The sequence below is a fragment of the Micropterus salmoides genome, unplaced genomic scaffold (genome assembly GCF_014851395.1).
Source record: "Micropterus salmoides isolate LMB-PRFRI ecotype aquatic unplaced genomic scaffold, ASM1485139v1 Ms_hic_scaffold_19, whole genome shotgun sequence".
Classification (NCBI taxonomy): Eukaryota; Metazoa; Chordata; class Actinopteri; order Centrarchiformes; family Centrarchidae; genus Micropterus; species Micropterus salmoides.
The window spans coordinates 13,684,728-13,699,950 of record NW_024041039.1 but is presented as its reverse complement, the minus strand read 5'-3'; the positions used below and the strand labels follow the sequence as shown (position 1 = coordinate 13,699,950).

At 40.3% G+C, this 15,223-nt stretch overlaps 1 protein-coding gene across 1 annotated transcript in view; it reads left to right on the top strand.

Annotated features, from left to right (window-relative positions):
• aqr (aquarius intron-binding spliceosomal factor) overlaps positions 1-15,223 on the top strand; it is a gene marked incomplete at its 3' end in the record, with an annotated part of 43,755 nt that overhangs the window by 18,860 nt on the left and 9,672 nt on the right. Inside the window, 9 exon segments of the mRNA XM_038728551.1 lie at positions 1,096-1,263; positions 3,057-3,226; positions 4,225-4,466; positions 4,716-4,865; positions 5,784-5,853; positions 8,134-8,244; positions 8,778-8,887; positions 11,955-12,090; positions 13,975-14,184. Of these exon segments, the coding sequence (XP_038584479.1) occupies positions 1,096-1,263; positions 3,057-3,226; positions 4,225-4,466; positions 4,716-4,865; positions 5,784-5,853; positions 8,134-8,244; positions 8,778-8,887; positions 11,955-12,090; positions 13,975-14,184 (1,367 nt within the window).

The following is a 15,223-nucleotide window of genomic DNA, read 5'->3' as shown; positions in this document are numbered from 1 at the left end:
GCCTGTCTATCATAGGTAGATCTGTTTTGGTCAGTATTTTTTTTTAATATCTTTTCAGCACTTTTAATATCAGTATCATTTATATTGCTTGTTCAAATCTAGCTATACTATACTAGCATTATGTATGTTTTTATTTTAATTCACAAAGGATAATGTGAATGGAAAATTAACACAAACGCATCCTTATACACCTTTTGACTGTTGTTGTTGTTGTTATTATTACTACTAATATATTATTATTATTATTATTGATAAATAAACTGCCTTGTACCTTATACATCATTACTCTCCCCTTTCATTTTGCCTTGCTACATTTTTTGTTTCCCTCTTTTGTCACTCCTAGTAAGCTGTTTATAACCTCCATAAAGTCTTACCTTACCATTCTGTTCCAATCCCACTGGGCCTTGACTCATGACCCTTACCTGCCTCATGTTTCTGTGAAGACGTGCTATTGCTGTGTAGTCTCTACCACTGAGCCTCTTTTTTTTTATTTTCTGATCGTTTTTGTTTCCTTCTCTGATAAGGGCACTGTAGATAATGTTAACAGGTGCTTGTCAGTCTTGAAAGACACTGATTACCTGGGAACATAGAAAGCACAATGAAGCCTTCACACTTGATATGGGATATGTTGACACACTGATGTATGCCAGTGGTGTATTGCACTAATTAATATGGAGAATGAATGCATTCTTTCGTGGGTATTATAGAAGTAATGGCATTATCACTGAATTAAAAAAAAAAAAAAAAGGTAAGCCATAAACATCCCAAATTGATGTCTTTACTTTCTTTATACCCGCTTTTATGGTTTTACTTTCTTTCTTGGAATTCGGCGGCGATATGAAGTATTACTTCCTTCCATCCACTAGCCTTTCCCCATAATTAGAGCTTCATGTTTTAAAGATCAGGCAAATGCTGACAGAGCGGTTTCTTTTTTTCCAAACTCCTTCACACTACTATTCCACTACTCTCTCACCTCTCCATAACCTCTCTTTCTCTGTGTACTTTTTCTCTCTCTGTCTCTTTGTCTCTAAAACCCTTTCTTTCATTCTTTTTCTCTCTCTCTCTAACCCATCTCTCCATCCTCTTTCCCTATAGGGCTGCGGAAGCATGACGTTTGCTTTCTGATCACGGTGCGACCCAACCTGCCCTACGGCACGCGCTTCGACCGTCGGCAGCCCTTTGTGGAGCAGACTGGCCTGGTGTACGTGAGAGGCTGCGAGGTGCAGGGTATGCTGGATGACAAGGGACGTGTCATTGAAGAAGGTATGCACATATATGCCCCTGCCTGCAAACAAACACACACACACACAGACAGACAGACACACACACACACACACCAGTGACACAAGACATCCATCCACCCATCAGACCTCCTATACATAATCATCCCCACTGACAGGTCCTCGGGAGAGGGTCAAACTGGTGTTGCCGTGGTGACAGTCACAGTGAGACCTGACCTGTTTACATTAACATTCCATTAACCTGAGGTCGACAACAACACCTGAGGACTTTGGGCCCTGCCCCCTGCCTAAATTGTATTGTCTATATCTGACCAAATGTGCTTGTCCTGCAGAATACAGTAAGGTGTCATATAGGAAACACTCAGCCCAGTCTCTGTAACAATGTATTGCCAGCAATAATGTGTTATAAATTTGGAAACATATATGAGCACATTGTGAGCTTTTTCCTGTAAGCTACTGTATTTTGCTTATAAAAGCCTTAAAATTTGCTGTCATCAAATATAAGACTCAGGGAGTCTGTTTTGTGTGTGTGCGTCCACACAGGATTCAAGTTTCTGGCCTTTCCTGGAAAGTAAAATATGTTTATACAGTAACATGATCTCCTTTTGTTTACTGTGCCGTATTTCTCCCCACAGCCCAAAGCAGCCCCTCTGAGGGGGGTTGGTTCACCAACATTACCCTGCAGCTCTGCTATTCTAAGTGTTTCCCCTGTGGGAACATGTGTCCATACGCTGAAGCAACCTTTCCCCATCCGCTCTCATCTGTTTGGATTAAATATGCAGAGGGCAGGCCTTTCTAAGTAGACATGCTGCCAGGGAACATGCCCTGCCAATGTCAGCTTTGTTAAACTTTCAGATCCCCAACGGGGCTAAGTGGTACTCTGGGTAACTGGGTGTTGGGGTGATCTCACTTAAATCACACGGCACTTGGTGAAGGTGTGCGGAGATAACAAGCTTAGAGGTGCATTATGGCACACTAACAACTGACTCATTACTGTCTTATAAAAACTATATTCCTCAAAGACAAAATATTTGGGTGAAATTTATTACAAAAGGACAAATTCTATGTGACTTAAATGAACAAATGCATGAATCTCCGTTTAAATGATATATTGGTTTAATTCCACCTTTTAATAACTGACAACTTACTACAATGGCGCATAGTTGTTTTAACTACTGACACTCTCTGGCCCAGCTGTCTACATTGTTATCCCATGGTGTTGAGGGTGTAGCTTCCACTCCTAAGCTGTCGGCACACTAATTTTAGTAAGGGGGATGTGAAGATCCCCACATAGCTGCACACAGACAGACGTACACATGGATGGGCACATACACACACCAGAGGCCAATAGTATTGAGTTTCACTCTCCTGCTCTGTGCCCTGCAGCTCCATACAAGAATCTATTTAGACATCTGTGAAAGCTGCACTTGCTGCACCACTCAGGCTCCCTGTGGGAGGAAGCCTAAAGCCTGTGGCCTGTCAGTCAAGCATCTACGTGCAATTTGTGTTCCTAAGGAGTCAGTACTGTAGCAAGGCATGTCAGAGTATGCTCTTTTGAAAGGATTTAATTTTTTAAATGTAAGGATTCCAATGTAAATGATTATTAAAAGCATGGTTTAGATTAAATTTGAATATTGACTGTTGTCCTTCTAAAGCTTTGCTCTAAGATTTACATAGTTTTGTGTTTGACTGTTTTGACAATTTGTAACAGTGATTTGAAAAATACAAATTTGATGAATTACTTTCATATTTAGCCCTAAAGGTTATCATTTCTCTGTTGCTCTAACAAGTATTCTCCTCACAACTCTGGTCTAGGACCTGACCCAAAGCCTAAGCTCCGAGGAGATGCCAGAACATTCCGTGTGTGGCTGGACCCGAACCAGTATCAACAGGACATGACCAGCAGTATTCAGAGTGGCACTGAAGACCCATATGAGACTTTCAACATTATCATGAGACGCAAACCCAAGGAGAATAATTTCAAGGTTTGCACTACACGTAGAAGCGCACATATCAGCCCTCACTGTACAATGTATTTGAGTGTTTTATCTTTAGACCTTGAGTTGTGGTCCCAGAGTGATGCATTGCACATATTACGCTGTCTGGGTATTGCAGCTGAAAGGTTGGGGCCAGGGCAGCTCAGAGATTACCACCCACTCAAGGCCCTCCCTGTGATCCCATTGAGGGACACTTCTAACTGGATATTTGTGTGATATGTACCTCCACCTCTCTCTCACCTCTAATAATCCCCTTGTGGCAGCAACCTGACATTGCATAAGTATTTGTAGGTTACGCTTTCCTACAGAATGCAAAATTGTCAGTATAACATACATGAGCTGCTGTTAAAGAAGATTAAGAAAGTTAAATCTATGTTGATATTTTTACCGATATTTTAAGTTTTTCAGCAGGTCATAGTGGCTTGTGTGAAACCCATCTGTCTTATGTTGTTTTGCTCCATTTTGTTCACCTTTTTTAAAAATGTTAATTATTCACAAAACCATTTTGCTTCTTTTTTTTTTATTTGAGAGCATCTCATTACAGCTTTGTCAAATCTGCTATTTCTAATTCCGTGCACGCATTTCCGTCTTTCACACCCTGAGCAATGACAGATGATTTTAAAGTGTGTCTTTTTTTGGCAGGGGGGGGATTTGAAAAGCACAGGAACTAATGGGTATTCAAGAAACTTTCTTTTCCATCTTTGATGTGTGACACAGATAAAAGTAAACATGTTTCTCTACCCAATGTTTGATGCTCAGGGTATTACACAGTTTGCTGCTCGTTAAAATATAATGGACAGACATTCAAATTACCTGCTGTCCCATCAGCCCACCACAAAGCTATTTGTATCCAGCTAAACCCCCTCTTGTGGGATGGTTGTCTGACGTGCCTCATTCAGTTAGATTATACTCCTTTAAATTATTCTTTTTAAACTTGGCTATGTACTGGTGTGTCACACTATCACATATCCCTCTGTCTGTTTTAGGCAGTGCTAGAGACCATCAGAAACCTGATGAACACCGAGTGTGTTGTGCCAGACTGGCTTCACGACATTATCCTAGGCTATGGCGATCCAGGCAGTGCACACTACTCGAAAATGCCTAACCAGATCTCCACATTGGACTTCAATGACACCTTTCTGTCCCTGGACCATTTACGTTCGTGTTTCCCTGGCTACACCATAAAAGTCACAGAAGAGAACCCTGAGCTTCAGGTCTCCCCTTTCAGGTAAAAGTCAAAGATCCAATAATCAAATCATAAAGAGACAGGTTGGGATTGATTTACCTTGGTCCAAGTAAATGTATAAACTTTAGTTGTTGTTGTTTTTTAGTTTTTAACCTGTCTTGCCCTGCAAGTTTTACTATACTCTGTCTATTTTATTATTTATTTAATTATGTGAAGTTATGACAGTTGATGGCACATAATATAATATAGCTATAATAATCCCTCTTTTCCTTAATCCTTTTGCCTTACCAGAATCACGTTTCCCATCTCAAATAAAACTGACAAAGGAAAGAAGAGAAAGGCTGATGAAGAAGTGGAAGACAAAGAGGAAGACATGACATTGACCGTTGAGCCCTATGTTACACTCAACCGTGGCCCATATCCCTACAACCAGCCCAAACGGTGAGAGGCCCAGAATCAGCTTTTTCTGTTCACAACATAATGAGATTAGGTGTCAAATAGTTGTTTGGCGTTTAGTTAAACCCTGACTTCTCCTACTTGCCTCTTTTAAATGTAGTTGCACCTTAACTAGCGCTCTACCCACAGCATATATGGTACAGTAACACATTATGTTGTAGAAAATCTTAAATCCTGAACTTTTTTTTTACTATAAAACAGTACAGAGGCACCAGTCAAATGCTTGTTATAGGTATCTTACTCTGGGCCTGACTATTTTGTGTTCCATGGTATCAGAATCAGAAATACTTTATTGATCGCAGAGGGGAAATTCTCTTGTCACAATTGCACACTTGTCAAAGGTAGATAGATAAAGAGTATATAAATTTAAAATATAAAGACAAATATAAAGGTGTGTGGGTATGTACAATATTTATATTATTAAGAATTATGGTGAACCAAAAAGGACTAGTGAATAAATGGCAGCAGAGAATATTGCACAAATCTCCTCTGACTTGTGCTATTTTGGTGGTTGTTATGCCTACACTAGATGGACATTTTTTATGCAGTTAAAGGTGTACAGAAAAGGTTTTCATATTGCTGTACTAATTATATCGCCACAAAATAATTGCCCTTCATGAAAATGTAAGATTCATCTGGTGGTGTTTTAGCTTTTCTAGTTTGCCCTTTGATATTTAAATCTTGATAGCAACATCATGTCCATGGGGATGCCCTGACTTACAATCTTTAAAGATGGTCTCAAAGAACATCACAACAAAACTTGCAGCATTTAGCATCTATTTTAAAAAAAAGAACTAATGAAAGCATTTGAACACAAAATAGGTTTATGCTGTCAAGGCTGTTTGGTATCTTCAACCCATTACTAGATTAATTAATATCAGCAATGTACATTTTGTCTTACAGGAACACAATTCAGTTCACCCCTACTCAGATTGAAGCCATTCGAGCCGGGATGCAGCCAGGACTCACTATGGTGAGGACTTTGTGTTTTGTGTTTCATTATATTTCTCACATAGTGAATATCTATAAGATATAAATGATGTGTTTGACATAGGAAATGGCAGCATTTGAACAGACACCAACAAATACATGTACCTATCTATTTCCCCTTGGAAGATTAAGTTAATTGCAGTACATAAAATTACCTCAAACTAGTGATAGGCCGAGGCCAATCTGTCATCCTAAATAACAGCAAATTTAATCTAAAACCATTACTGGCTAGAATTAAATAATGCAGTTGAAGGACCTCACTTCTGACACACTCTCCCTTAAATACCAGTCACGTTTTGTAATCTACAGCATCACCCAGTTGCACCTTAAACACCACGTTACTGGCTAAGATAACCATTAGGGCTGTAACGGTGCTGAAACCAAGACCAAAACCGTTTCTGAGAGATGGAACCGCGACACACCTGCTCCCCGGACTGTTGAGCTCTCATTAACCCGCAAAGTCTGCTGACTCTGGCTGCGTTGCACTACGGCTACTCCCAGACGCTCCGCAGAGAATAGGTAGCTAGTCTATTTTTGACGGAAGCCACGTCAAGCAACACAGAGCACATCGAACCGGGCAGGAAGTCAGACACAGAACGCCATAGAGAATCTTGTCAATTTTCTAAATAAAACACCCTCCCAGTCATAAAACAACTATAAACACAGTTAAAACAGACAAAAAAAAGAAACCATTTAACTCTGTAGCCTACTTAATAATAGTAGAAGCACAATAAGCAAGCACTGATTACCAAATTAACAACATCTAAATGCTCCCTGTGGATATGCAGCCATGCAGACGGCTTATGACATCTGCAGTGGTGTGTTCACTGTCGCTCCGTAATGTAAAATTTCCTCCATGTCTTGTAACATCTCTCTGTTTCCCTGCAAAATGCTAAAAAACATTGCATTTAAACTTAATGCAAGCTGTTGGACTATGTTTTGTAAACATTACACCTTCAACCTATTTTATTGTCTTCCAACTCTGTGTTACGTGACTATTTTGGTCGAGTGAATCATTTCACTTTCCTCTAAATATCGGCATCGAACATTAACGAAAACCATATTGGTCTAACTTTATTCTAAAACCCATTCCTATAAAGTCATCATGCATGTCCTTGAGTGTGATACTGTCTGGGCAGAGAGTCTAGTCAGTCCAGTGTGAGTGTCCAGAGTGCTGATACTGCAGGTGCATACTGTTCCAGCTTGCTGTTACAAAGCCAAAGATTTGCAACCATTAATCTTAGTGAGGTATGCCAAGGGAATTTCTTCACCAGTAAATATGCTGCTGTTTGGTGTCTCACACATGTAGAGCGATGACAAATTTCCCTGAAACCCTCTCTGTAATTTTGGCATTGCCATTGACATCGTCAATCACACATTAAATAACATAGGATAACAAGTATGGAACCACCCAGTCTTATACGCACATCCACAACTATGCCATTCCAGCCTGCCACTGTTTTCACACTGTTTTGACAAAGGCGCTATTCTGATGTGGTGATGGGAAGCTGACAGTGGGGTGTGAGTTATTTATTATGCTGCTAGCTGAGGTAAATATGGCAAGAAGGCTATCGGCAGAGTCGTAAAACAACTCTGCATGCGTGCCTTTCTCTGCTCCTCTCCTCACCCCCTCCAACCTTCCATCTTGGCATATGTCACAGTTGTTAGCAGCCATAACAAACACACACACACTGCCTCCCGGTCTGCCTGGCCTGGCTTTCATGTACAAAACCAAGGAGCTGATTATGTACTGATATATGCAGGAATATCTAATTTTGCTTACAGTTTTAGCAGAAATTTCTCACCTGAGATATGAGACCAGCCTGTTTGATGAATATTTATTTAGTAAATTAGATGTGCTATTCCCCCCAGTTAAGTAAATGTGAGGCTTATTATCATTGTTACTTCTATGTACAAGTGCTACTAGCATTAGCAAGTACAAAAGGGAGGCTTGAAAGATGTGTTTGCCTCCAGTAGCTTTTCTCCATTTTCAGTAGCTCTCTGTGTCTTTTCCCATCTTCTTGGCATGCCAGCCAACACCACAGGCTTGTTGTTTTGGGTCTTTCTGAGCACAGCTAACTATGGAGCACCACCTTAGCCTGTTCTGACATGCCCATGGCCTAGATGTCACAACCACTAGGATGTCTCCAAGACAAGTGCCATTGCACTGTGACCTAACTTCTGATTCTGATTCTTTCTTGTAAAAAAATAAACTATATTTCTTTCCTGCCACCCTCTTCTTGCTTTCCTGTTGTGTCTCTAGGTTGTTGGACCACCAGGTACCGGAAAGACAGATGTTGCTGTTCAGATCATCTCAAACCTCTATCACAACTTTCCTGAGCAGAGGACCCTCATAGTCACACACTCAAACCAGGTTAACCCACCACACACACAAACCAGCTCGATACACATCTCTGATTCCCCAACACCCTGCTCAACAAACAGTAAAGTTGTCTGGAGAATATAGAGCACAGAACTGCCCATTAATGAGGCGATAGTGTTATTCAAACCATGGAGAAAAAATTTAAATCTCAGCTCCCTTGTGCCCCGGTCTTCCACCCTCAGTATTTAATCATAAAGTAATCTGCTGTTGTTTTACACCAGTGGAAACTAGCCAAAAGGAACATTGGCCCCAAGAAGCGTAGCTGGATATAATATGAATATCGTACTATCATGCAATATTTTCCACTTTCATTTTTAATTCTTATACAGACATAGACACTTTCTTCATAGCATGCTAAATATCTCAAACATATTGCACATTATAGATATTATTAAGAGACCGGAAGTTAAAACCGTTTTATATGCACAAGTACTGTTGATAGATGACAAAATATATACACATCAAAGAAAGCCATTTCCACATCTGACCATGTCTTCTTGTTGCAACGGTTTATTCCACACCAGGCTCTGAACCAGCTGTTTGAAAAGATCATGGCTCTAGACATTGATGAGCGCCACCTCCTGCGTCTGGGCCACGGAGAAGAGGAGTTGGAGACTGAGAAGGACTTCAGCAGGTGAGGACAGTGGGAAACAGGAGGAGAGAACACACACAACACCTAAACAAACAGAAATGCGCAGTTGAGACTACTTGAATTCATGCATGCATGTGTGGAAGTGCATTCAACATATGGTGACAGACTTATAGCGTATATACGCTGCAGAGGCAACCCTTACAGTTTGATCAAAGCAGACAACACACATATATACACAAAAGCAGTCCAGCTGCCCACATACATAATTAGTGTGAGCCAACAGAGTGACAGTGCTACTTGATACTCCCATAAACCAGGCCATGGACCTGGTTTATCTTCATTAGGCATTGTTGGCCTCTCAGGCCTTTCCACCAGTGAAAGGGATCTCTCCCTGCAGCCCTGGCAATTCCCGTCTGATTAACCCTCTCATCACTGCTCTGGACAACAAGAACTGACCTTTTACCCATTTGTAGTAGCTACTTTAGGAATAATTTCCAAGAAGAGGACGATGGCAACAAGCTGTGTAGAGAGAGATGGCTAGACCAGGGATGGAATACCTGAAAACTTTGTGATTTTAGAAAATGTTTCCAGGGCTGGCTTTTAAGAAGCTATTATGTCTTGGTCATAAATATTGTACTATAGGTACAGTTATAGCTGATTTAAAAAAAATACCTGCATTAAACAATTTTTTATGTATTAATTTGTTTATGGTAACAAACTGTAGTAAAGTTAATCATGTTCAAATAATTTGAATGTTAAACAAAATGTTTGGAACCTTTTGATATAAGTTTGGAAGTAGCTATAGTGATGTTCCAATTTCAGGGATGCATTTGTCATTTTAATGAATAATTCATTTATAACATATGACTGAATAATTAAATGAATAAATGATTAATTACATGAATAAATACATTTAATTTAAGGTTTTTAAGACCATGAGAATGTTTATTAAATCAGGAAGGAGCCCTCTTAATTCTGTGGTGGGCGACATTACTTAACTGATTTAATATAGTACAACATATAGTTTTCACACTAGTTGTTTATTAACTTTCTTTGTCTACACTTTTGTATTGTCTGCTAATGGACTCTGCCACCAGTGCTATATGAACAAAAGCCGCACTGTGTTGAATGAGCACAGAACAATTGGCCTCAGACAAGAACCACTACAGTCCTGTTAATGTAGCCCTAGTAGTTCCCAGCTCTCTCACTGTGTGTGTGTGTGTGTGTGTGTGTGTGTGTAGTGCCTTGAAGCATTGTGACTCAGTCTTTACTACTGAGACATAGTAAGAGGGGAAAAGAGAAGTTGGAGGGCAGCACACTTTAAGCACTCATGACAGACGTGAGAAACCGATTATCTGAAGATACCCAAAACATTTACTGCTCTACTTGCTGCTATATTTAACACCATTATTAGATGAATCAGCCAGAGCCATTTTTTATTCTAGAAAAGCTTTTTAGCCTGCTTCTGAATATAAATAGCTCAGCCTTATTGAATATTAATTAAGTTTTTATGCTGTTACTATTTAAAGTTTCCTTGTAGCCTACATTGTTAATTACCACCATATCAATCTGTGGCACTGAGCAAATTGCACCCTATAGCTCCTAGCAACACTTCCAGAGGAGGATGGGAGGGGTGTTGCATGTCGCTCATTTGCTATACTCTGTATGACTACTGCTCAGTATGAATATATGACTGTGGCATGTGAACTGAGGTCTGCACACGGAAGCAGTCTGTTACATTCTTAAATTATGCAGCATCACAGCCATAACAGAAAGAGCTTAAGCTAGCAGCATTTAATATGTTCTCGCCTGCCTCATAACAACATGCAGGCTCCACACTCCCACTTCCACCCCACTGACACCAGCGAGAGGAGAGAGCCAGAGAGTTTTAATTAACGCTGTATACAAGATGACAAAATGGAAGGCTGTGGTCCTCCAAATGTCTAACAAAGGGAAAGCTATGGCACCACCAATTAACAATGCCTCCCTGCATTTCATGATGAATTATGTGCTGTTTTTAATGAGGATTTTGAAAGTGCATGTTGGTTTGCAGTATAGGGGAGATATTGTAAAATATGTTTAGTTGTGGACAGTATATATTTGTACCCTAGCTTCTAGGTTAAAAAAAAAATCTTTGTCAAGAAAATTTCATGAGGCCACTTTGGCTCATAGTGGAAATTAAATGCAGCATCCTCATTCAGCTTTTAAGTTTTATATGTATTGGATTTTACAAAAAAATAAAAAATACAATCCTTGATATATGCTGTTTTCCACACCTGTATATTGTGGGTTTTCTGTCTCAGTAGGTAAGTGCTTTACAAGTCTATCATCATGTGAAGCAAGGTCACTCCCCATTTTTCTTTAATTTTATTAAGGCCAAACAGGAAGAGCACTGTGATTGTCTTTGAGTCATCTGCTGACTGAGGATCTGAAAATAGTTCACCTCTAGTTTTACCCTGTGACCCCTCCCACCTCTGTCTTACTGTGCATCCTGTGTCTCATTGCCACCTGATAATTGCTTTTAAACAGTATTGTTTAGCTGCACCATAGGATGCATGATAGAACTTTAACCGACCTTGTGTACAGTCAAGGACGACCATTGCCCTCTTTAAACCTCTGTACTCCATTGGATCATATTTACAGTATATTTTACATATCTTAATCTGGTATACAATGTATGTCCTCAGATGACCGGGCTTTGTTTCACCTGCTTGCTCTTAGCGAAGGGCACAAACACAACAGCAGTAATTACAACCAAAATTCCACACAATCAGAAGAACAACCATCAGATCAAGAATGTTATCAATCCATTAATGGACATTTTGTATACCTGGGATACATATCATAGGCTGAATCCGCAATAAGAGGAAAGATTATTTGACACTTTTTTGTTATGTCTGAAGTCTCTGTCTAGGTTGCCACATCAGCATGTAGATAAAAGAAATTAGATAATACATTACATATGTAAACATTCAATATGCATACATATCATTCTTAACTTGTGATACTAGAAAGCTGCTTGAGATGATTTTAACATTCTGTTTATCCCTTTACAAAAAGCTTAACTGTTTAGATTGTTGGCTAACTATTCTGTGCTTTCTGTCTCCAGATATGGCAGGGTAAACTATGTCCTAGCCAGAAGACTGGAGCTCCTCAGAGAGGTGGGGAGGTTACAGGAGAGTTTGGATGTCCCAGGAGATGTTTCTTACACCTGTGAGACTGCTGGACACTTCTACCTCTACCAGGTAAGACTATAAATAGGTGTGTATATGTTTCTGCAATGGCAGCCACTTCTCTCAGTCATACTATTAAGCCTCCAAACAGCCTTGAAATTTGTGTTAAGATATTGATTTTCAGAGAAAAAATTAACGGGTATCCAGGCGATATTTTGCAGATTTAATTGGAATGGATTTCTCAATTGTCTTTCATGTTCGTCAGACATATTCATGCCAGTCAAATTCATAAAGTATTAAATTTCCCCTTCCCCAGACTCGCTGCTCGTTTTGCCTAGACTGCAAATACCTAGAAACAGTATCAACCCTTGCTGTTTATTCCTGTCACCTAATTATCACTGTCCTCTCGGGCTACAGGAGAAATGCCACTGCAGACAATTACTTGCACTCCCATGCTTCATTAGACAGGTTCTAAAATAGACATTATAGACATTTGTTACATAAAACAGTAACAAGTGTAGCTGCCATCTTAAGTGTTACTGGGGGTTCAAGTTAATATGCAACTGTCACTTAAAGCTTGATTTATACTCCTCCGCCACTTGTGCGTCGGTGTCTCTGTTATTCTGCAATTACACCCCCAAACACATCCAAACATTGGCGGTAGCGCTACAGCGTCCACTGTGTTTTGCTGGCCGAGCAGGCTAACTTCCGGTTTAGCCCTCCGCCAACATGAATGGGGGGGGGAAATTATATACGTGCAGCTTTTCAAAGGTTATCGACTGAATGGATCACATTCTGATTCACATTTGTGACGGTCAAATATATTGATCCACCGTGTTACAGCCGCCGTTTTGGCCGCTGGTAAAAGTTACTTCTAAGCATGGGGCACTTCCTATTGGCTCGGAGGAATTGTGAGGCTACCTAGCCGACCAATCACAGTGCTTACGGTCCACATCGCCTCGACATGTAGTTACATTTTTGAGGAGGTGCACGTCAGGCGTAGGCGACGGGGCTACGCAGAGGCTACGCCGTCGAAGTATAAATTACACTTAAGTATCATTGACAACAGTAAGATGCCAGTAACATAGTTTTTAGTGGTGGCCAAAGCTCCAACGACATCCTGTTGCAGATAGTTGTCTGGAGAGTCACGGCTAAAGCACACTTGTATATCATGGCTGTTACGCGAGCTCTAGTGTTAGAGTTCATGTCTGATTCACATGCTGCCATTTGTTTGCACCTTGCCAGAGCTTTGTCAGTTGTCTCTCTAACACACACGTCGTACAACTGTGGCTCCATATTAATTTGACATTGCATGGAGATAGGATTCTCAGCCCACACTTCATTTTAGCTGAGTTCTTGGGTTTATTTTAGCTCTGAAAACTTGCCAACTGTGTAGTTCTGTGACATTTGAAGATGTAAATGTCAAGAAGTTGTTGCAAAGCGTGGTGATTCTGTGACCATTAGCATGAGAACTCTGTCAATGAGCAATGATAAAAAAAAATGGATATGCAGACATACTCGAGGTTTTGATGGTGGTCTTAATAGTCCATACAGACAGATACTTATCACGCAATTAAGCTAGGTCCTCTAGCAGACTCATTAATGTTATCCTTAAAGTTGTTTTTCACAGGGGTATAGTATTTATAGAACTAGGCTATCCTGCTGTTTGGTTGAAGCTGGTTTATTAGGTGTCCTGTGGGGGCACCAGTATACGAATGAGGCTATCTGTTCTCATTTGTTCATTTGTGTGTAATGGGTTTGTTGCTTTGGTCAAATAATTATAGAGAAATTACACCATTTAGGCTGGGTAGAGCCATGAAGAACACCCACTGTGTGCTCATACAGCATTTTGGTACACCTTAGACGGGCATCAACTAAGCCCAGGCTCGTGCACTGTCCATACAGAAATATTTTCTTTATATAGTGGCTTAATCAAGCCTCTCTCCCTCACTACAGGTGATATCTCGCTGGGAAGAGTACATGAGTAAAGTCAGGCCTAAACAGGGCAAGAAAGTGGAGGTGCAAGATGTGGCAGCACACTTTCCCTTCCACAAGTACTTCTCCAATGCCCCGCAGCCTGTGTTCAAGGGCCGGTCATATGAAGAGGACATGGACATCGCAGAGGGCTGCTACCGCCACATCAAGAAAATATTTACCCAGCTGGAGGTAAGAATGTCTCTTTCTCTCACACACACACACACACACACACACACACACACACTAGTTCCTTACTGCTGAGCAACACCCAGTAATGTAAAGAAGTTACTTGAGTTTTCTTTATAGCATGTGTCATTACAGTTCAATTCACACACAGTATCTCCAACTGGTCTGAGGTAAACATACAGCCCTCCTCTTATTTTCAAACACTAACACATAGGCCAAGTCAGCTGCATTCGATGATACATACAGACTATTTGCCAGCTGTGTATTGCACAATTTCCCTTGCACACAATTTCCCCTGTCTACCGCAGTGACAGGTTGTTGTAGATTAACAGTGATTGGTCAGAAACTGTCTGTGTCTTTGTTGATGTGTGTGCTTATAAGCAGCTCTTCTGACACTTTTGAATCTCTCCGAGTTAGTCATCTCCTGTCTTCAGTTGATAGTTAACAGTACTGTTTATTTGTAGATATTATTGCTGATCCTTTTGAAAAGATAAGCTGCGTAACAAAGTGATGAAGGCTACTACTGCTTATCTTGTTCAGGGTTTTTCCTGTGTAGAGAATTTTCTGGTGCCACCCAAAGAGGTTTTAGGGAGTGCCAAAGGAAAATCACCAGCGACAAAATGATCAGAATTGAAGAAAAAAGCTTTTTTACTCTTTGGCATCCCTGCACCGGTAGTCTTCTTTGGCCTCTCCAGATCGAGTTTTCTGGGCACTACGTGACGCTCACCTGAGCGGTTGAGGCACTACAGCAAACTTAGAAATGCTGAGCTTGTTGTTCTGTATGCACATTTATTATTATTGATGAGTTAGTAGGCTACTTTGCATAAACAACTGAGAGACTGGCCACCAAGTAGAGCATTTGACTTGCACAATAATTGAATGACTGAAAACAACCCACAAAAATGAAACTGCTGTTTTGTCCAACTGGAATTAATATTAGGAAACTAATGGTAAGCTATAGTAACCTAAACTATTATCTGAAATTATAATGAATACACAAACATTAGCACTAATCAAACCTTAACCACAGTGGTGTAGGCTA